At 43.9% G+C, this 22424-nt stretch overlaps 1 protein-coding gene across 7 annotated transcripts in view; it reads left to right on the forward strand.

The window, feature by feature from the left end:
- Positions 1–22424, forward strand: part of HDAC4 (histone deacetylase 4) — a 255508-nt gene that overhangs the window by 14006 nt on the left and 219078 nt on the right. For 6 of the 7 annotated variants that reach the window (XM_086751531.1, XM_086751535.1, XM_086751533.1 and 3 more), the window contains exon 2: positions 11421–11672. In XM_086751531.1, the coding sequence (XP_086607657.1) occupies positions 11651–11672 (22 nt within the window). In that variant the 5' untranslated portion in view covers positions 11421–11650. The remainder of the gene's footprint in view (positions 1–11420; positions 11673–22424) is intronic. The other variant, XM_086751537.1, reaches the window with a different exon arrangement.

A 22424-nucleotide genomic window follows, 5' to 3' on the forward strand; every position in this document is an offset into this window, starting at 1 on the left:
CCTGATAAACCTCAGCCTGAAAGCCGTGTGTTTTAGCAAACGTGGCTCTCTGGATTTTCTCGAAGGGGGGGAGGGAAATCACTGCTAACTATCATGTCACATATCATTTAAAGAAAAAAAAAATTCTAGCTACTCTTTAAAGTTTTTTACATGGCAAAAGTAACTGTTGACTTAGCTTTTAATACTCTATCAGTTATCTGAATTTCAGTGTTTGACTGCCAGCTCTGTCATGCTGATGATACAGGGGTATGTCAGCATTGCTTTTCATATGCTGATGATGAGAGGAGAAAAGGTTTTCCCAACAAATAAAAAAAAAAAGTTATGTCACACTTTAAAGGCAAAGTTGGTGGTTTTTTTTTTGTTTGTTTTTTTTTTGTTTTTTTTTTTTCTGCTCAATGCAGTATCCTTCATGCTGATACATAAAATTTGGGTTTAGGTGATGCTGTGGTTCAGATGATTTGAGTAAGAAGGTACCCAAATAGATAATGCACTGCAGTTGTACACTGTAAGACGTTTTTATTGGCTGTAGGAACACAGATATGCATTAAAAGACGAAATGGAAGGGACCACAAGTCCGTTAGGGCTGGGCCTTGAGTTACTGCATTGCTGTGAGCAGTGTGGTGTTTCAGGGACAGTATTAGCATGCAGAGTAAGAAAGAAGTAATAAAAAGTACGAAAATGTAAACTTTGGAACCCGTGGTGCTGGCTTTTGCGGGTGAGGGCGTGCTGCTGTTGTCTGAGCTGGGCAATAGCCAGAGCCCAGGGTGCTTACCTGAGGCCTGCGGGCCTAGGAGAGGCCAGGGAGGAGTTTGCATCATGCAAACCCAATTCTGGATGAATCTTAACCAATTTTAGTTAGCATGGTAACATTTGGTGGTGGTTTTTGGTGTTGGTTTTTGGCATGTTTCTTTCCAAGAGCATGACAAAGGTCAGAACTTAAAAAGCAGGGTGGTAGCGGGTGGGAGTGGCAGCGTGGTTCAGGTTGCGCAGTGGGCACGGAGTATTTGAGAACATGCTTAATGAGGGTTCCGGTTAAACTTACGCCGGTTAAAACTAGCGTTGCCATGTAGTCACTTCCAAAAGAAACTTGGGGAAATGTTTTACTAGACAAAAGAATTGAACGAGTTATGTGACAGGGTTGCTTTAGTGTTCAGGCTAAATTGTTTTCTCTTGGTAACCAGATAGCATTCAATTATAAAAAGAACTAGACTAACCTTAAACAATGTTTGTTCTTTACAAAAAAGTCAATATTCTTTTTCCAAGTTAATGAAGTAATTAACAGTGATTGATGACACATGTACTCAGCTATTTTATGCTGGTAGACCAGATGGGTTAGGCATGGCTAGTGACCAGTAATTTGGATTCTTTGTCAGAAGGAACAAGAAGTTCAGATGTGGGTTGTAACAGCTGAAGTACATGAACAGAAAAGGTAGATGTTTTTCCCTCTGCCTTTCCCTTACCTGTATAGGAGGATTTGAAAAACAACCCCAGGTAAAGAATTGTGGGTTGTTCATTTTTAGCATTTGAAAGCTGAGCTAGAGTGAAAATGTGGTTGGCAAGCTGAAGGCTTTGTTGTTTCCCAAAACTAATCACATAAAGGTCTCAAAAGGTCTCAATATCCTTTTTTTTTTTTTTTTTTTTTTGTCTATATCAAGCTGTTTTGAAAGAGAAAAGAAGATTGTGTGTGTGTGCACAAGCAGGTGAAGAAAATAAGACTTGGTTTGAAAGCTGCCCAATTAAGCAAGTCTACAGAAAAATAGTAGCTGGAACGGCGAACTTTCTATGATGATCTGATTTTTTTCCCTCTTGGTGTCTGCTCTGCTGGCAGTGTGGAGGGAGAGGATTTGGCGGATACCTTTGGTACGGCACACGCCGAAGACGAGTGTCAGCAAGGTAGAGAGATCTCGGTGCTGCCGAAATGCTTTAATGGGACTTTAGTATAGTGATGCAATGGTAAGCTTTAAAATGTTGGGCTACGTTACAAGTTGCTGAAACTTCAATTTGCATGAATTAGAGGGGCTTTGAATGTGTTGTCAAAGTGTTGTGTTTAGATCGTGGGCATCAATAGCAAGCTTCAGCTGTCCTGGAGTTTGCCTGGGAATGCTTCAGTCTGTGAGATGAGCTTGCTGTCTGCTGATCACAGAAACTCTGCCTTATACTGGAAATGTTGTTAGGGGGATTTTGATTAAAAAGAATGTACCATTTTTTTAATAACATTCTTAGTCAAGTATTTAAAAGGAATTTTGATTTTTGTGCTTCTGAATTATTGCAGCTAGGGTGATGTACAAGGAAAGGATGAAGAAATGAGATGGACGTTGTCCATAACCTCACAGTATTTATTTACATTCTGTCAAGTGCTGCTTTCAGCTATCTGATTTGAACTCTTTCAAATATTAGGGTGGAGGAAAAACATTTGATAGGGGAAGAAGAGGGCCTCAGGAAAAGCCAAGACGGTAGATTTTTATAGGTAACTGCCCAGTTTGTACCGACTCCTCCAAGACTTCGGTAGCAGCTGGAACAGGCTCCCGAGGCAGACTTTTTATCCTTTCTCCCTCCCACGCGGATCCATCTGTGAGACTGCTTGTTCTTGCTGCTCTTGCTGAGAAACTGGATTGAGCTCAGAAGCATCCTGCTCTTTCAGACCCTCTGCCAGAGTCTTGCTAGTCAAGGAGGGCTCTGTAATCCTGCAAATCTACATATTCCCAGGTTTTACACACAGTCAGTTGTATTTCTGAATCTGCAGCTCTTCTGTGAGCTGTGTTCCTGCTTGACTCTGAAAGAATTTTTCCAAGCTGTTGACTGTTTTAAATTGGAGCTCCCACAGAGTGAACATGAGGTGATACTTCCAGATTTGCTCGGGTTCCTAAAGGTGATCTTTTCAGAGTCTTGGATTACGCATCAGAAGATTTAGGTCCACTTGTCATCCACTTGGTTGTTCCCAAAGCCTTGTTTTTTTTTGTTAGTGTGTATTTGAGATACCTGGCAGTGCTGCTTCGACAGGGATACTTGTCGAGGTCTAAAAATAGAGATATCAGCAGATCCCTGCTTCAGCTGCCCAGTATTATTGCTATTGGTGTGAAATCTGTGGAAGTAGAAATAACATTAATACTTTTGTGTATTCCTAGCAGTAAAGAATGGCCACAAACTTCTGGGGTTCACTGGAAGATCTAAAGTTTTTCTTTTTAGGATATGGAGGCACCTTCAACTTTCAAAGCAGCCGTAACTGTTGATCAAGGCGGTGATTTGCGAAAGTGTCTCTAGGTGGTACCGTGAGGGATTTTGTGCAGAATATGCGCAAAGCGTATTCTTCCGAGTAGCCCTTAGTTTAAAGCTTAATGAGGAAAACTCAGACTTCTGCTAGGGGCAAGCTCTAATAGTGGCAAGTATGTGTTAATTTAACATTGAAATGGGTGAAGAGGCCGTCGCTTCTACTGAAATATCGATGTCCCTGTGGTTTTCAGGCTGGACTGATGTCTGAGCATTTGGATTTACACGCTGAAGTGCCAGGGCTGCTGCCAGAGATCAGTTTGAGCAGCTGACCTGACTTTGAAACACAACCGAGAAGAGCCTGGGAAAGGCAGCCTTACTTAAGGAGTCTGCGTGCCGTGGACATTACTAGTGGAGTGTTTCTTGACGATAATGAGCAAAGGGATATGCAAGTGTAGAAACCAATTTTTCTTGATTATTTTTATTGAGAATTTCTGTTACACTTAATTAGATTAATTATTTCTGTATAGGTTTGCCACCCTTGAATAGCTGTGGATTAGTTCTGTGTTAATAAAGTAGCTCACAATTAGTTAAGAGTGTCTTGCCATTTGTGGGTGTTGTTCGTTTTGTTTTTGTTTAATGCCTGATGGTGACTTCAGTGCACGTATAGCACTGCTTATATTGCAAAGGCTTATTTAACAAGCCACTGCCTGAAATAATAGCAGGATTGCTCCAGCAGCAACTGCCAGGGACTCTCTGGCCGTGTATTATAGCCTTCCCTGAAGGAACTGCGTGAATACGGAGTTAGGTATTGGTTATTCTTGAAGCCTTAACATACACATACTGTAATTTAACACTTAGGACAAATGTGGTTAGAGACTGAATCTCTTTCTGAACATAATACTGTACAAAACCTGTCACGAAGTTAAAATGTTTGGTGTGAGCATATAAGCAGTAAATACACAGCGTGTATTTGAAAGTTGGAGTTTAAGGGAGAGGCAGAAATGCAGTGTTTGTCGTACTCTAGGCTGTCATGTGAGAATAGCACTTGTGATGGCTAGTATTGAAATGTCAGCATTTGCTAAACAAATGTACTGTGCTTTAATTCCTTGAAGTGCTGGGTAGTGCTGCTGTGTTTCTGAGGTGGTTGGTACCTTTGAATCATTGTGTTGAGCTTTTGATCTCCAAGGCAGGTGCCTCTGGTTTTGCTGCTGCAAGATAAGAGTATGGAAAAGAGGAGTTTAGCAAAGATGGGATGCCCTGGTATTAAGGGCTAGACTGGCCAGTCTGGATCTGTGCTGACTGTGACAGGTACGTACCAAGTACGCTATTGGTGAGAAGATATTTGTAACAGGTGTATTAGGTTGAGGTTTTTTATTTAATTATTAGTTACACAGTTCTAACTGTGAAGGCTTCAGGTACTCTGACTAATTGTGCTCCCTGTTCTTCCATCCTTGAGTGCTGTGTAGATACTTCCACTTCCCAGTTCATGCGAGTATTTTCTTTAACTTAATGAATGCAGGTGTACTCACCATTGTGTGGAAACTCATCAAGAGTTTAGTACGTGATTTCAGTGCAGTATAGAAAGTCATACGGAGTAAACTTTATATTTTGCAAGATGGGACTGTCACGTAGGTGTATGACAAAGCAGAGCTGAGTTGATTTGGTGGCTGTAGGGTTGGTGTGTAGGTGGGCTTTTGTCTTTAAAGGGACTTGATTGCCACGTTCTCCAGCAGCATCCAAGAAGAGGTACCTTGGGAAGCGTTTCACCACAGGGCATGTACGTGGTGACACTTCTCTGAAACACGCTCCTGGGAGCCAGTGAGTTGTCTCATGGGTCTCCTGGCCTTGTGCAGAAGCACTTGGTGTTTGTCCTCTTTTCTAAGATGTTTGTCCATTTGCTTTTGGAATTGAGGAAAACTTTTGCTTCTTCCAGCACCTCAAGTCAGAGTTTCTTAGGGCAGCGAAGAAGGGGCATGGAATGCTTTCTCGTTCGGCTTGCCACCCATTCCCTCCCTTCTGTGTGCACTCAACCCCTCTACCAGAAACACAGTGAGGAGAAACTTCTTGCTCAGAAAGAAATAAATGGAAAAGAGTGATTGGTGACTTCTCTGTACTAATCATGATTCTGCATCACTGTAATATCCTGAAGTCATCCCTGTCTGGGCTGAGGTCTTGTAATCTGCTTCACAGTATAAAGAATTTGTACTGCACCTCATTTTTTTTTTTTTTCCTTGCCTCTCTTTTGAAACCCTTGCACTGTGTACTTGGAGAGAGAGTGTCCAGATTTGCACTAAATATTAACGATTTTGGAGGAACTGGGCTAACGCAGCAGCAAGTTCGGTGTTCTATTTTTATTTTCTACTACTGTCATGATATTCTAGTTGCCTTTCTGTCCACAGCTGAGCCTTAAGCTGATTGTGTATTTTACAGTACAGCCTGTTGCTCCTCCAGGATGTGTTTAGAGACAGAAATACTATCTTCTGAGACTTAAAACTCTTTGAGAGGATGTCCAGTGGTGTTTGAGGCTTGCAAATATGTTTTCTGGGAGAGGTCTGTTTTGAGTATCATTGAAACTGTAGGAAAAGCAGCACTTCTGGAAGAGGGCAGTGCCTGTGAATCTTGGTCTCCTGGGACAGATTCAGGAAAGATGTATCCTACTTGAGAAGGAGCAGCTGAAGTGATGTGCTTGACGGCTTGTGTGGGTCCTCAGGACTACCGCCACTGTTTTTGTCATCTTGCGAAGTGATGGCTCTAGAGACATCGTCCTGAGGGAGAAGAATCATCCCGGGAGACTGTTTCACACTGCCTCACTCTAAAGAAAGATGCAGTAAATCATTTTGTGGTCGCAGCAAATTGTTATTGTTTTCAAACAGCTGTATGCCTCCTCCTTTCATAGGTAGATCCTGTATTGGCAGTATTTTATAAACAAACCCTCAAAAGCAAAGGCAGCTTTTTTTTTTTTTTTTTTTTTTTTCTCCCCCTCTGGGTAAAGTTTGGGATCTGTTTTCAAAGAGCGATTTGATTGATAAGCTCCAGCAGAGGCACTGCTTCTCAGCAGGTCTGTGACTGCGCAAAGCATGTGCGTGCTGCGGCGTCGGGTCATTTACAGGCAGCGTGTTACGAGCAGGAATCCAAGCAAGCATCAAGATGATGTTGTCGTCATCTTACGTGGAGCATGTGGGATTAAACATAATACTGTTTGCCTGTTAATGCAGCAAGGGACAGAATATCTCAGTAGATTTTGAAAAGAAAAAAAAAATGAATCTTGTTATCGGTATTTAAATCTACAGTGTCAGGCAGAAGGATCAATGGTAATGCTTTTTGGAAGATGGGTGTTTCCATGGCTTTTGGAAACCAAACCCTGCAGTGCTGGAACGCTGCTAAGGAAGTGCCAGGACACGGAAGGCGTTCTCCGAGCATCCGTTCTGCTGTTGTCTTTGCAGAGCTGGCTTCCTTGTCCCGCTGAAAGGCAGCATCTTCTGCAAAGCTTCTAACATTTGGGGGCCTGAAAGGCAGAGCTCCTTTCTCTGGGCCTAGAAATAAACTTCAGAGCACAGCGATGGGTACAGTAGGTGTATGACTACACCATGTCTTGATGCATTGAGTCAGCAGGCAGGTTTGTTTCTGTGAGGTTTCCGAGTGATCTTGTCAGCGGGCTGTAGTGTTGCCGTCCCGGGGTGTTGATGGTCCCGGTCTGAGAGGGCCTGCAGATGAAGTGAGGTCATCGATGGCCGGGCATCCTGAAACAACCAGACTGACTTGACTTGAAAGAATTTTGAAACTTCAGCCTTAGGCCAAGATTTTTATCTTGGCTGAACTACTGTAGCAATTTAAGCTCTGAAAAATAGAGCTTTGTAAATAAAGCTCCATCATAACTTTAATTACTTGTTACTGCACATCTGTTCTTGTGACTAGTAGAGAAGCACATCTGGATTGGGCAGAGAAAAGTGAACATTCATACTGCCAAAACATTCGTGTGGTGGAACTGTAAGATTCCTGTTACTTAGTATTAAAAAGAAGCCCAAACTTTCAGTAGCTCTAAAATGTAAGGAAATAGTCTTGGAGAACTGTTGCATTACTTACATTTCCTAATTCACATGCAGTTCTCTCGGTGGTTGGCTAGATGTGCAGTGGGGAAAAAGTGGCCTTGGGCACGTGTGGAAGGAATAGTACAGAACTGAGCTGTGGAGCTGTGTGGCGTGTGTGGTTTTGAGGGGCGAGCCTGGTCGTGCGGTTGGACAGGAAGAAGGTGAGGGACCTTCTGTTTTGGAGAGCTGTTAAACAGTTTTGTGCTTAGAGCCATGTGCTTTCTCGCGATACACATTATTCCTGAGCGTAGGTGGTTTGTTGCCGTGTGTGATGACCCAGCCTGTTGATGAATTTGCCACTGTTTTCTTTGCAGCCTCTGGAAGAAGCAGTGGAAGTGTTATGAAAGTATTTTAAGCAGGCACATCCCTTCCTTGTCATAAATGATGAAAGGTCTGCCTCCTGTACTGCTGAGGACTAAGCATATTATGTGATGTACTTGCTGGTAGGAAATGTATGAGAGAGGAGCTAAAATGACCAGTAGTGCCTTTGGTCGAGGGAAGGTGTATAGTAAGGGGTAGTGGTTTGCTGAGGCACCAAAAGAACTGAGAAACAAGGGACTTCTGCTGCAGCCCCTCAGTCTGTCTCTTACTGTAGGGTGACTGCAGATATGGAGGCTTGTTATCAGCTGGTGACAAGGAGGTGACAGCACACGCAGGCCGTGGCTACCTCCTGAACCTGGGGTGTGCCGAGGATACAGCTGCAGATGCACCAGGCTGTGTGATTCTAAGGGAGCGTGTGCTCTCAGGAATACAGTGGTAGAAGTAGGCTGAAATAAGCAGGCATTAGTTTGCCCTTTGTGCTTCTATTCCACAGTTTATTTGAAAATCTAGCAGGGACTAGTCTCTGAAAAATTCTGTGATTAAATAAGAGTGTGCATTTTGCACACCTGCTCGTTTTATTTACACTGCAGTTCTGCTCAGTCTTTCTGCCCTGTGGTGTGAAACGTGCAGTGCAATCCACCATCTTGTGTGCAGATGCTCTTCAGCTCCCCTTTGCTCTGTGCTAGGGAAGGGCTCCACGTGAACTGCCGAAGCCGGCACGGTCAGTATTCCACTGCTTGTTGTCTGCCAAGAAAATTCACCTAGCTGGCAGGCAGTGCTGGGGCTCGCTCAGAGACAGCAGGTGGGCGCAGTGAAGTGCTCCCATGGCAGCAGTCGTCCGTCTCTCTGCACGCTGGAGCCCGGTGAGCCTGACCCGAGCGTGTGTGCAGCGAAACCTGCTGTGTCCGTGATCCCACTCCCCCTGATAAAGGAAGGTGAGCGACTTCTCTGGCCAAAATAGTTGGTTATGCAGTTACTCACAAGAGGATCGTGCTGCTATAAACAACCACGTACTCATCCCCATCACGTACGGTGTGTGTCTGGGTTGGCAGTGGACACGCTGCCTCAGCAACTCAGCCCGACCGGACTCCGCGCTCGGCGGGCCTCCAGACGATGCGTGGGGTGGACTTGCTGTTCTTGTGGCTGAGGTGTGCAGGCCAGAGGTGATCGCTCTTGTCCTGGAAGGCAGTGGAATAGAAGTAAAACGAGCCCTGTTTGTTTGTTTGTTTTAAAATGTTATTTGTGGTTTTTTAAATGAGAGAATTTGCTTGGAAAACCCCAGAGCCCTCCAAATATCCTAGGCATAGGGATAGACAGCATTTTGCTTGTCCTAATTTGAGAAATGTTTTTGTGAGATGGTGGCAAAATGACAAATTTACGTTAAGAGCTGTTGCAAATAGAGGCATGAAAACAACTCTTGACCGCTTTGGAAATGTCTCATTGGACTGTGTTGAGATCGACACCGGTGGTAACTGAATTAGTTTGATGGTGAGATAAGTTGGGAAATGACTGCTGTCTGTATCCTGGAAAGGTCTGTTTTCCTTATACTTTACTCAGTCTTCTAGAAAAAATGCAGGAAACGTTTAAAAAAACCCATTAAAGTAGGTGAACTAAATCTGTGGCTTGATCATGGCTGTGTTGTCGTCTCTGCTCTGACCAGGCACTAGTATTACTAAAACATGCAAAAACTTCCTATTTTGGGTCTCTCTCATGACTGACTGATTTAGATAGAACTTTGGGGGAAGAAGTAGGAATAGGTAAACCGGTAGTGCTGTTAAATGGATTTGCTGCTCTTGTTTCAGTCCCGTTTCTTTGGGAAATGCAGACACACCTTCTCGCTGTTCCTGCTCTGTTGTACTTCATTCTTGCACTGTGGAAATGAGTCGACAGAAATCTGTTAACTCCATTCCAAATCCTTCCTGTCTACAGCCGAGATCGCTTATGCTATGTAACATTACCTGCTGTTTTTATTGGAAATGGATGATGTTAATATTTTGCTAATGCCTGGTCTAAGCTGACCTGACTCTCTTCAACAGGGTGTGCAAATTAATGGGACTGGAAGATCGTGAATGTTTGGGGTGGCAGAGATCTGCAGGGATTAAGTAATTTTCTCTTAAATTTGACGCATAACTTGAAAGAGCGTTCCAGGTGCTTAAAAATGCAAGCTGGGCAGAGGAACTTGGAGAGTAGTAATGCTGAGAAACTTGGGGTAGAGAGAAATAACCAATTGAGATATTTTTTAAAAAATGAAATACAGGAAGAACAACATCTTTGTTCAACAGTGTCTGCTCAGGCATTATTCTGCAAACCAGGGAAATACCGTTACAAAGCGGGGCCCGTCGTAAGTGACGGTGGTGGCAGTGAAGTCTTAGACCTGCTTTTCCTGCATTTTGCTGGAACGGAACACGAATATCTAAGCATAAGAGCTCTTCCAAGAATAGATGGGGCTACTTGGGATGTCATGGCCCTGCTAAATTGTGGAGAGATGCTCATTGTGCAAGCGGCAGTAGGAGTTGCTATTGTAATCACCCCCCGCCCCGGGAGTATTGCTGCCTCTGTCACCGCACCCTCCGATCTGCTGGTGGAGCAGTTTTGGGGTGAGTGGCTCCCTGCTCCCCTTTGAGCGGAGTCAGCTGGATTAGTTTGGTTGGATTGACTCCTGCCAGCAGGCTGAGTGCCTGTCTGAAGCAGGTTAGGGAGTGCTGGCTATAAACTGTCCTCGCTAGCCAAGCTGCAAGGGCAAAAATGCTTTGTCAGGACAGCGGGGAGCCCCTCCGGGGACTGGCTGGCTTTTAACACGTCGTCCTCGGGATCCAAGAGGGGTTTGGGAGCCTGAATGCCAATGGCTTTTTCAGCGTGAAGAAGGGAAATAACCTGTGCTTGGGAAATACTGTGCCTAAAGGATGCGATTTGGTTTATTCTCTTTCAGTAGCTCTAGCCTGTAGCATGAATCAGTAGCTGGTCTGTGTGTTAAACCAGTGCCAAAAAAAAACCCTGAAGCCCCTAAAATTGAGCTTCAGAAGGCCTTGTGGCAGATTATTTTGGTGTAAGTATTGCTGGTTGCATCAGAGACCCCATTTGTGGGGGCCTCTGAGATGTTTCTGTAAGTTAGGATGTCTCCTGCTTTGATATATGTGTATGTATTTTTTTTTAATGATTTTTTGGGGGGCAGAGGTGCACTAGGCAACTGACTCAGTGATTTTTTTTTTTTTTCCTCCTCTCTTCTTCCTCCCTGTAATATACAACTTAAAAGTAATTGGGAACAGTGGATTTTTTTTTCCCCCTGGGGCAGTATGAATTTGCTGCTTAATAATTTGCTGGAGGCTTGGGTAGAGTGGGAGTGGAATTGATTGTGTGGGTTTTTTTTCCTTCCTGCTCCAAGACCACTTCTTGGCACCGAGGAATTTTTCTTTAGACTTTTTTGGGGAACAGATGCGTGAAGTACAGTTACCACTCATACATATGGCTTTTAAAATATGGAAGCTGTTGGACTAAAGTGGCTTCATATGGTGCTTTTGGAGGATCAGAATTAAAACACAAGTTTGGGTTTTTAAGACTTGAATGTGTAGTTGAAAAGTTTTTTAAATTGTTTTTTAACATTCTTAAATATTAATCTGCATTTTAATGATTATTAATTAAAATTATGTCTATAACTGTGAAAATTACTCTCTGCAACGTTAATGTCTAAAACAGTAGCCCAGTTTAATCTTTTCTTCTGGGGATCAATATGCTACATAATGTGTAATTTAAATGGTCGTACTCTTAATTCTCTAATGTAGACCTTGTTTTCTTTAATTGCAGGTTCCCATTTTGAAAGCCATTAGAAGAGACTCTGCCACCCTATTGGATTACTTCTTATTCAACTCAGCATGTCACTGTGCCCTGGATTTTATAAGGTGGCCATGATTTAATCCCCACTTTCAATCCCTATGTATTGGTGAAGCCTTGGAGCTCTTTCGAGCTGCTGTTAAACTTGCCTGGAAGCTGATCCATCTTGAATCCCTTCTCCAAAGGACTAGACTTTACTAGCAATGAGCTCCCAAAGCCATCCAGGTAGGGGAAAAAAGCCACTTTAAATCTAGTAACAACAGCAAACCATCACATGTTTGTTGCATGACCGGACTTTTTATTGTGCTGAAATGAAAATCCAGTCCCTGTCTCTGTCCTGCGGCTTTGTTTAATACTGAGACTTTGTGTGAAGATGGAGAATTGTGTGACTGTTACCAGAGTTACAAGGAAAACTTGCCATTTTAGGTTTCTAATTGTTGCATTATGTATCAGTGAAAGTTGTAATGTGTGTTTTCTGAGATGTCTAATTTGTTAAATCCCTGCTGAAGAATCTGAAGGGTATGTGGTATACCTCTAAGGAATCGTCATGGTTCTGTTGTTGTGTCTTTATTGACTTTTAAGAAAACCCTTCGATTTTTAAGGTACTTCTTAGTAAGAAATAACAGTTTTGCTGGAACAAGAGTCAATTGATCCATCTCAATGTTGTCTGGGGGATTATCCCTAATATATCTTGCAATTTAAGGCATATGATTCGTCACTACGAAATTGCGCGTTTCTGTTTGTCAAGAGGATTTGCGGATATTCAGTTACCTGCTTTCTAGCCCAAGGTTGTCTCATACATTTGTATTTAGTGATTTTTGGGTAACTTTGTGTTAGGCAGAGCTTTGTGAGCTTATGCTTTGGAAGAGGAATTTTAATTGTGCTCTGATACGCCTGCTTTGACTGTTTCAGTTTGTGGTAGAGAAAATGACTGCTGGGAAGTAAGTAATCCAACAGCGGCAAGGCACGTGGAAGTACTTAGTTAACTATGCCTTGGAGAGATTACTTTTGTGACTTCAGTTTAATCAGTTTTGGGTTAACAGTCAAATAAGACTGAAGTTAAAAGCCAATGACCAGCTCCTAAGATTTAAGGAACTGTATATTTCTGGGGGAAGAGTTTTGTATTTGTTTCAGAATTACTTCTAGCAGCCCATTTGTGTTTCTGAGACTGGGAGCAAGAAGTGCTGCAGTAAATAGGGATGCTGGAGTTTACAAGCAGCAGCGTTGAAAATCTGACCCTCGCGCAGGAGCTGAAATGAGCTTTTAAGTCTCTAAAATTATCAATATTGTCAAAAAGAAAACATCTAGCTTCTGCTTCCGTAATGGAGCAGTCTCAGATTTTATAACTTGCTTCTGGTACTGTGGGGAGTTGGGAAACTACGTCTACTCATATGAGTAGCGTGCATAGAGGTATTCAGCTGTGACACCTTTCTTGCCATGTGATGTTTTTCAAGAGATCTGCTCTTCAAATGAATGGATAGTTGTTATTTGGATGCTTTCCTGCCTCAAATATGAGTGGGACGGAGGAGCTAGCAGCCACCTGTTTTTTTTTTTCTCGTTGTGGTGGGATAGGTTAAATACTTTCCAAACCCAGCAAACAAACCTGACTTGATCTTGCTGTACTTCTTAAGGAACAGCTCTCCAGGTATTTGGGAAAGAGAGATGTCCTTAATTGGGCTGTTCTGTTGATGCAGGGGTGTTGTAAGCCTGCTGCTGATGTCTTGTTTTCCTTTAATTCCTCTGCTAACCTTTATTTTTTTTTTTTTGTCTTGCCTCTTTTTATTGATTCTGCTACTTTTGCTCAAGTTCTGTGCTGATGGTGTAGCAGACAGTCGTGTAAGAAGGGCTGATGAAAGAAGGCAAGAAGCTCCTCGTGTAAGAAGCCCTTCTGTAGTGTTAACAATCATTTTGAGCCTACCTTTTCTAACAACCATGTCTGCAGGGACTTTGGCTGAGAAAATAGAAAATAAAACTGCTAACAGGGGAAAGTTTTGTCTGCTCTGGTAGTTAGCCCTTTCAAACACAAAGAAACTCTTGCGGTTGTATTATTTAGAAGTGTAGCTCAAACATATTGACAGTAATTGTTGAAATGAAGGATATGTGATAGAAACTCAGCGGCCATCGTCAATTCTTTCCCTGCAGATGCATTTAAAAGGTGAAAAACTTTCCTAAAACTGAAAAAAAACAGGGAAAATGGTCTCATGGTGATTTTTTTTCCCTGAATGTGGTGGGCTGCAGGTGGGCTGTGTGTAAAATTACTTACAAATGGTATTAACTTCCACAAAGTCTTAATTGTTATGAGATGCTGGGAGAAATTGTCCCTGTGCCCTTCCTTGGCTTTGGGGTCTTATTTCGGTTGTATTTCGAAGCATTGAGTTGAGATTCTGCCGTGTATCCATGGTGGCTTTTTACTCCTGGCTTACCCTGTGGTATTCTTATTGCTTATTTCTGTTCAGTTTTATAGTAATTGCTAGAAATATTTTCCAAACCTTGCCAAAGATGACATCTGGACTTCTCAAGTCAGTTATGATAGCTATTTTGATTATATAGCTACAGGTAATTATTACTAATGATGTGCATTGTTTAAGGGAAGGCTCTGGCTTAACTCAAGAGCCTATTAAACCTTGCTTCAGTGGATACAAGTTTTCTTCTCTAGTCTTCTCCAAACCTGTCACTAATGGGATGTTTTAGGAGAAGTGCCATAAAATTGTTGCAGCGTAGATGAATGAAAGTGGTATTTTTTTTTGTTTTCTGGGTTTTTTTTTCTTTTTTTCATTTTCTTTTCTTGTTCCACTCTGCAAAGCGGTTTTGTGAGAAATGTTGGGTACTGAAGGCTTCTCACTGAACAAGGCAAAAAAATGTGGAGAAGATTGTTGTCTAAGAAAAGTATGACTTCCCTGCTTCCTCATCATTCTTCCTGCATCACTGCCACTTTTTTTTGTTATGTTTTGGGGTGAATTTTCTCAGAGAATAAGTAGTAAGTTTTGCAGATGTAAGAATGGCCAGGTGAGAGTAGTTAATGCTCAAGAACTTCCAGTGGGTACATCAATCTACCTTGAGCCTTAGGCGTAGGGTGAAGACCTTGACCTTTGTTTTCTGAGCCAAAGACTCTCCACAGTCTCCTACTTGAGCCTTGGGTCAAGACCAGCAGCTCTTGTGAACTTAACTTTCCACAAAAACGCGTGTGGGAGTGCTGTGTGCGTGAGGAGCAGGAGAAGCAGGTGGGCTGATGGTGTCCCTCTTGCCCCAGGCACTGTGTGCCCGTCATCACGTGGTACCCACTGCTCTGGAGGAATGAGGTGTCCTTAGGTTTTGTGGATTTATGGGCAGGAATGGGAATCGCTTTGAGTGGAACTGCCGGGCAGGAAGAGGTGATGGGGAAAAAGGGCTGAAATTGGTGGGTGGGGCGTCAGGAGGACAGGCTTTCCCCTGCAGTGATGGGAGGAGGAGGCTGTGTGGACCCAGTCAAGACAAAGCTCAGAGGCATCACGTGCCCTTTGGCTTTTGGCAGATGAGTCACTGCTTCTTCCAGCGCTGGAACAAAGCTGAAAAAAAGTGCTGAAATTGTACTATAAAAGATCAAGCTGCTGCAAAGTATAATTAAGAAAATTAGGCTAATTAAGATAACATTTAGGATTATGACAAAACTTGGGGGGGGCAGGGGAAAGCATGCTTAGTTTCACTTCTTAACCTGTTAAGCGGCCCGCAATTTAAACTTACCTTACGTAACCTGTGGTGCTGATGCTGCTCGTCTCACCCAGGCGGACTGTGTTGTGAGTACGTGTGGGTTAGGGGTGTGTTTCTTGTTATTTTTTTTCTTCTTTCTTTTTTATTTTTTTTTTCTTACTGACCTTAAATGATTTCTTATGGTTGCCTTCTGCCCCCTCCCCCTGAGTTTTCAGTGGCTGGAGTTTCATTACCGTTTGGTTCTTCAATCACTGAAGATTGTTCTGCTGATACTAGTTATACGTAAAGATTAGCTTAAAAAACCAAAACACTTAATCACTCAACTGATTTGTATTTGTTTAAAGTTCACTTTCCTTTGTAAAAGCTGAAAATCTCCATGTTCAGTGAAGCATTTTGTTTATGAAATGTTATCTTACAGGAATTCGGAATTAGCCAGTCTGAATGCAAATGCTGTGTTCTTTCTTCAGAGCTACTCTTGCGGAGATGCAAATTTTATTTACATTTTGAAATGCTGAATGTTTGATAATTAGGAATACTGAAGTTTAAGAATGAGCTGCCTATCTGATACGGAAGAATCTGCAGTGGGATCATTAAGATTGAGGGGAGATACCGGAGAGAGCACATGATCACACAGCCACTGGGGAAGTGAGTTAGCCGCTGACGTGCTGTGATTTGGGAGATGGAAGTGTACTTCTGCGTGGCGTTTCGTCTGCCGAGCGCGAGAAGCCACTCTGCTTCCCTGCTCCGCGGCTCAATGAGGCGTGGAAAGCCATTTCGTGCGGTATACATAAGAGCTCTCCCTGTTAGTCTCTCAAACATTTTGCACCACTCGATAAATATTTTATGTGTTCTCTTTTTAAAGATTAAGAAGTTTCTGTGGAGATGCATTTCAAAGTGGCTTTAAATGACGCTGACCTACTTTCTGGCAGTAATGAGTCTGTTTCTGTGAGTTATCTGGGGGCAAGAGCATTCTTTCAATAAACATAAGGGCTGGAGGAGTGAATTCCAGGCCTCCTTTAGCCAGGCTGGGGCACAACTGGTGCTGTTGTCCGGAAGAACATCTGGACCTGGTGTATCCCTGCTTCCCTCTACCTGTCCGGTGCTCCCGTTCATTGCAGCATTATTCTAGACTGGGCGTTCAGGCTCCTGTTTACAAGTAAAACACCGCTAACAGTGAGTGTAGGTAGAACCTCATTATCTCTGATCTTGTCTTTTCCCTGCATGAACAAACAAGGATTTCTCCCAACCCGTTCTCTTCCCCCACCGCCGTGCGTGTGCTTCGTGGGGAGCTGAGGCTTTGGGGAAGGGTTCACCTGTTCGGCAGGCCCAGTGGAGGTGACAGGAATGCCTTTGAAGAGACGCTGCCGCCTGTCCTTTACAGCAGTGGGGTAAGCGTTGAGCTTTGGAGTAGGAACTTGGTAGCAAGAGCTACCCCTCTGCCTTGAAGCTGTTGCCCTCAGCAGTCTGGTCCTCCAGATTTGGGAAGGACTTTGAGGTTGGTTGAGAGGTAAGCTCAGCAACAAGATCTGGCAGTAAGAAGTTTTGGTTAGAGGAGCTGAAAACCGTTACAGATGGGAACTGGGCATGTCTCCATTTACTTTTCTTTCTTCAACCTACAAGAGAATACCTGCGGTCTTATTCTTATACACGCGTAAGCTGAGCCTGTCCTGGATTTCCTCTAACAACAGTATCATTTTGAGTACCTTGAAAGTTTTAAGGCTGCTACCATGAAACCTGTGAAGATTTCACTTTCTGGAGCATCAAATAGTTGAGACATTCTCTACAAGGTTTTTATTGTACCCTTAAAAGAGAAGAATTGTTTTGTGCTTCAGCTTGGGGTTCAAGTTGAAGTTCCTTCTAGGTCAGTGTCCCTGCTCTCCTTTCTACTTTTTCTTTAAATGCAGTTCTTGCGCTTTGGAATTCTTTAAAAGCCTGTTTCCAAAGTAAGTTTTTTAGCCTGTGATGTATCCTGCAGTGCAACGATGAGAAGCAGGGACCTATGATGAGAGGCAGAGAACTCTGAATTATTTTGAGTGAGGTACAGGGTAGGAAAAGGATATAAAAAAGGTTGTACTTTTAAAGTCAGATCATAATGTTTGAGAGAGTCCTTGGGACCTTGTGTCTCACTTGGAAAGGGGAGAAACCTTTTTCTGTACGGTTCCTGCATTTTTGTTATTCCCTTTTGGTCAACCTCAGTTTGACCCGTACGTTATCTCAGGTATACTTCCCCAAATCAAATTTGTTACTGGACTGTAACAAGGAGTATATTCTCGGTGATCATTTTAAATCATTCAGCTTGTCATCTTCATGCCGGGCTCTCACACTGATGAGGCTTGTTTGCGTGCCTTTGATGTGGTCAGATCAATTAGGACAGAGCCGACCTTGAAGGAACATTTCAGTCATCCTACTGATTCCGAAAGTGATTTGAGAGCAGGGGCAGAAAATCCACTTATTCTCAAGTAGATATCAGCCATGTATGGCATTTTTTCATCCTGTAAGTCTAGGAATAGCCATCTGGCTACCTGTGCTTTGATAGATACTGCTTACCCTCACTGCAAAAGAAAAAAATATTGCCTTGTTTTTGAGAGCTCTTGGTCAAAAGCTCTTGTTTTTTTTTTTTTTTTTTTTTTTTTTTTTTTTTTTTGAGAGATTTGCTTATTTTTGGGTCAGGGAGAAGAGCAGAGAAACAATTGCAATGACGTTTCTTCTTTTAGTGTAGTTTTTAGTACCTTTTTTTCATCCCTTAACATCTGTAGAAACTGACTTTACAGTCAGAAGATAGCCAGGAGCGACTAAACATGGAGTACCAGATGCCTGGCTGGAGAAGAAAAACTATGGACATGCTAATTTGCCCATCCTTCAGTAAAGGCTTGACGAGTCCCTTTCCCCTATAGGTCGCAATATGCCACGAGTTTCCCCGCACCTTTTGTTCTTTTTTCTATTTCAGCTGTTAAGCAAGAAAGGCTTCTGAAGTACACTGACACCTGCAAGGTTTGAGGTATCAAGTGCTGTGCTCAAAAGTTTGGTAAAGTGTGGAATACTCCTCTTGGCCAGACTGTGCCAGCAGACATACGTTATTACAGATAAAGGAGAGGAATCTTATTCGTAGGCGAGACCTGTGAAATACAGCGCTGTGTGGATTTTAGGGTGGCTTTATATGGCTGTTTTCTGGTGTTCATGAATTTGCACTTAGGAACTTCAAAGATGCTTGATGGGGTTAGATCTCAAATAACTGATCTAGCTAACTGGTGGTGTTTGCCACCTTGCTGAGGTAGGATGAGCAGCGTTTAACCCTCTCTGTTGTGCTTCAGAGTAAAACTGCAGCTCTGGTTTTTAGCCCTTGTCTGGCTGAATGGAGACTCTCTCCCCATTTGTGCCATGTGTTGCTGTCATCTTTTCTATTCCCATCCCTTTTCTCTCTCTCTCTCTTTTTTTTTTTTTTTCTTTTCCCTTCTCTTCCTAATTTCTTGAACCACGTACTTGCTTTCCTTTCCTTTGTTTGTTGGTATTTCTGAGCTAGAGGCTGGCCGTGACTCCCAGTGATTTCCTTCCAGAAGAAAACAGGCAAGTGAATCTCTGTTAGTATCTTTGATGTGCTAACTGCTGAGAAACAGGGCATACAATTCATTCTTCCTTTAAGAAAACCAAAATTAGTTTTATCAGCAGCTGTTTTGCACATTTTGTTTGCATAACCAAAATCAAAATACTGATGTTTCATCAGGTACTGGGAAAATCAGATGGCTTAACGGCAATGCTCTTGTTTGCTTTGAAACACTCAATGGCTCTTGGTGTTCCCCCTGGGAACTACTGTCACGGCTTTGGCTAAATGATGCTTGACAGACTGGTGTGCTGAAATGTTGAAGCAAATTTTTAGCCTTTCAAAAGGATGAAGCTGAAATTAAACTTTGCACCTATTGAAAGCTGAATTACATACAGGAAAAATACTCATTGGGGATTTTTTGAGATCCTCCTGTCTCCCTGTGATCTTTTTCAGACTGGACTAGAATCATAGAATCGTTGGAAAATAATTGAACACCTCCAGGGATGGTGACTCCACCACTGCCCTGGGCAGCCTGTTCCAGTGCCTGGCCACTCTTTCAGCAAAGAACTGTTTCCCGATATCCAATTTAAGATCAAGATTACTTACTGTTTTCTTTCGAACAAAAGAAATGTGCGCTGACTGTAACAATTTAAGGATTTGTCTTGAGTTTTAAGCATGATTCAAGCATACTTTTTTAATGCTTAAAAACCAGGTTAGTCGTCTGTAAACGCCATTCAGGACTAGACCAGGTCCAGCAGATACACTGGAAAGCTGCCGTTGTGGCTCATGAACCCTGTACCAGGGACGTGCTCTGCATTCACCTGGCTCTGTGGGTTTTGGGCTCGCTGACTTCCTACTCGCACCGCTGCCAGCCCAAGGGGAGAGTCTGCATGTCAAGACCACAATTGGGTATATTTGCTGGTTAATACACCTGTGTTCACCAGTTCTGCAGCTAAGTCTGTTTTCAGAGTACTGCTAAGCTGTTTCTCTGTGGTGGTGTCGTAATTCAGCCCCGGTTGGGACCAGACTACGCAGTCTCTCTCTCGCTCCCCCCACCCTCTGAGGGAACAGGGGGAGATGGTCTAAGAAAAATGGCTCGAGGTTTGAGATAAGGACAGGGAGAGATCCTTAAAGTTACCGTTACGGGCAAAACAGACTCGACTTGGGGAAAAGTATTCATTTATTGCTAAATCAAAGCAGGAGAATGAGACAGAGAACAAGATAACCTCCCCCCACCCCTCCCTCTTCCCAAGCTTAACATTATCTCTACCACCTTCCCCCCCAGGCGGCACTGGGGGGAAGAGGGAATGGGGGTTGCGGTCAGTTCATCACGTGTTGTTTTACGCCACTGCTTCGTCATCAGAAGAACTCCTCACATTCCTCCCCTGCTCCAGCGTGGGGTCCGTCCCACGGGCCACAGTCCTTCGTGGAACTGCTCCGGCGTGGGTCATCTCTTCCACGGGTGCAGTCCCTCCAGAACAGCTGTCCCAGCGGGGCCTCCATGGGCCACAGCCTCCTTCAGGCACCCGCCTGCCCCGGCGTGGGGTCCTCCCCGGGCTGCAGGGGGATCTCTGCTCCTCCGTGGGCTCCCTGGGCTGCAGGGGGATCTCTGCTCCTCCGTGGACCTCCATGGGCTGCAGGGGGACAACCTGCTCCACCATGGTCTTCACCACGGGCTGCAGGGGGATCTTGGCCAGGAGCCGCATTGCTGCTCCCCCTCCTTCTTCACTGACCTTGGCGTCTGCAACCGTTCCTCTCACCAGAAATTCTTCACAACAGGCTGGCAGACGCCTCTCAGGGTCTCTTCACATCTCATTCACTTCTCATCTCCTCTCCACTTCTCTCAGCCAGGCTGGGCCGAGTTGGGCCCAGTCACTGCCCAGCGGGAGGCCAGAGGGTGAGGCCTGCCAGGCCCACAAGGCTCGCGCCTCCCCCTCTCTGCCCCTGCTCAGCTGCTTCACATCTTCTCTTCTATTTTTTTCTGTTTTTCCCTTCTTAAATACGTTATCAGGGAACATTCTGCTACCAATTGGCTCGGCCCTGGCCAGCAGCGGGTCCGCCCTAGGCCCGGCCGAGTCCACTGGCCGAAGGGGAACAACTTCCAGCAGCTTCTTACAGAAGCTGTCACCGTAGCTCCCCTCACTAAACAAAACCAGAACAGGTGGCTATTTAACTTTCCTGTGTGGTGGTACGATGCATCCTTCTGATTGTGAAGGCCTTTCCCTGTCTGCATGTCAGCCAGCGTCTCTGGAGAAATTCAGCTGGAAGGTACTGCTAGTGGCACCAGTTCTTCTGAGCATTATGAGGAGCCCATGCATGTGTGCGGGGTTAAGCGGGGCATCATTTATCCTCCTTTGAATCCCAGCAGCATAGGCTTGGCGAGGCAATCCACAGACCAGGCTTAGTCTTCCTGGTGTTTTTATCTGCTCTGCTCAACTTTGGTGTAGCAACATCAGATTTATTTTGAAGGCACAATTGTGAAGTCTGAGTGCATTCTGCAAAGGTGACTGTGCAGGGTCAGTCCTGGCGAGGCTAAGTCCGGGAGCCTCACCACATCTAGCTGTGGATGCCTCCAAAGGAGTATAAAAACAGATAAGACCGTGGCAACAGCCATTAATTTATCCTCTCAACCTCTAATCGTGTGTGACTTGGGTTTTTGGGGTGACTGGGTGTGGTAAATTTTATTTTATCAATCCTTTTTCTGTTTTTGTCATCTGCCCAGTTGCTTCCCAGTTTAGGAAGGTGCTTAAGTTTTGGCATTTACAGGGAATTGCACAGTTGGGCCTTGCTGCATGAGGAGCGTTGTGTTGTCTCCCTCTGCTTCAGAGCTGCTGTGGCTGAAATCAATGTTTTTTGAGGGTCCGCTTCCTTCCACAGAGGGAGGAATGGAGCAGTGGCATCTGAGGTCTTCAGTGTAAGCACCAGTGCTGGATGCTGGGATGGTGATGGCGATAAGTTGTACAAAACTATCCCATCAGTTCTGTTCTGTGCTATTTTGGTTGTACAAAGGGCTGAATAATTGCAGCACTGGAAAAAAAAATTAAAATTCCTTTGTGTATTGATACGTACCATTGACTTGAACATGAGCAAGCAGGATTTTGCCAGTGCCACCTTCTCCTGGAGAAACTCCTAACAGTGGTGAAGTAGAGATTCTTGCAGTGGAGGGGACTACTGGAAACTCTGGCTGTACTACAGCTGTGCTCTGTGGTCGGTCTGGGATCAGGATGTTGGAGAAATGACAGATGAAATTCAAAGAAATCATTAAAAAAAAAAAAGTAAAAATCAATCCTGACCCTTTCACTATTCAAGAATCTATGTACTCATTCTGTTTGTAGCTGTTATGTTGCCAAACCACATAAATAGCTGCACAGGGAAAATTGTAATAGGAGCGAGGTGTATTTTGTGAGCTTTGAACTGCTAGCCTTGGCTTCAGGTACCCGTTCTGTCCTGAAAGGCGGCTGCGGGAGTCGTGTAACCCCGTCAGACCTCAGGTAATAGCCGGGAGCCTTGGGGTGAGGGGGTGTGGGCTTCGCTGCATCTCTTGGCAGTGTGCTCATTCTATGGTGTATTTTGACTTTTTTTTTTTTTTTTTTTTAATGGAGGTTGCTGTTCATGAACTACTGTGTAATGACTCTTTGCTGTCAGGTTTCGCCTTCTAATCAATAGACCAAGATCAATGCAGTTATTTGTACGTGCGGTCACTGTAGACATGCTGCCAGGCAAGTTGGGTGCAGCTGGGAGACACGTAA

Source organism: Chlamydotis macqueenii, chromosome 6 (assembly GCF_036417535.1).
Source record: "Chlamydotis macqueenii isolate bChlMac1 chromosome 6, bChlMac1.mat, whole genome shotgun sequence".
In the NCBI taxonomy this organism is placed as follows: domain Eukaryota; kingdom Metazoa; phylum Chordata; class Aves; order Otidiformes; family Otididae; genus Chlamydotis; species Chlamydotis macqueenii.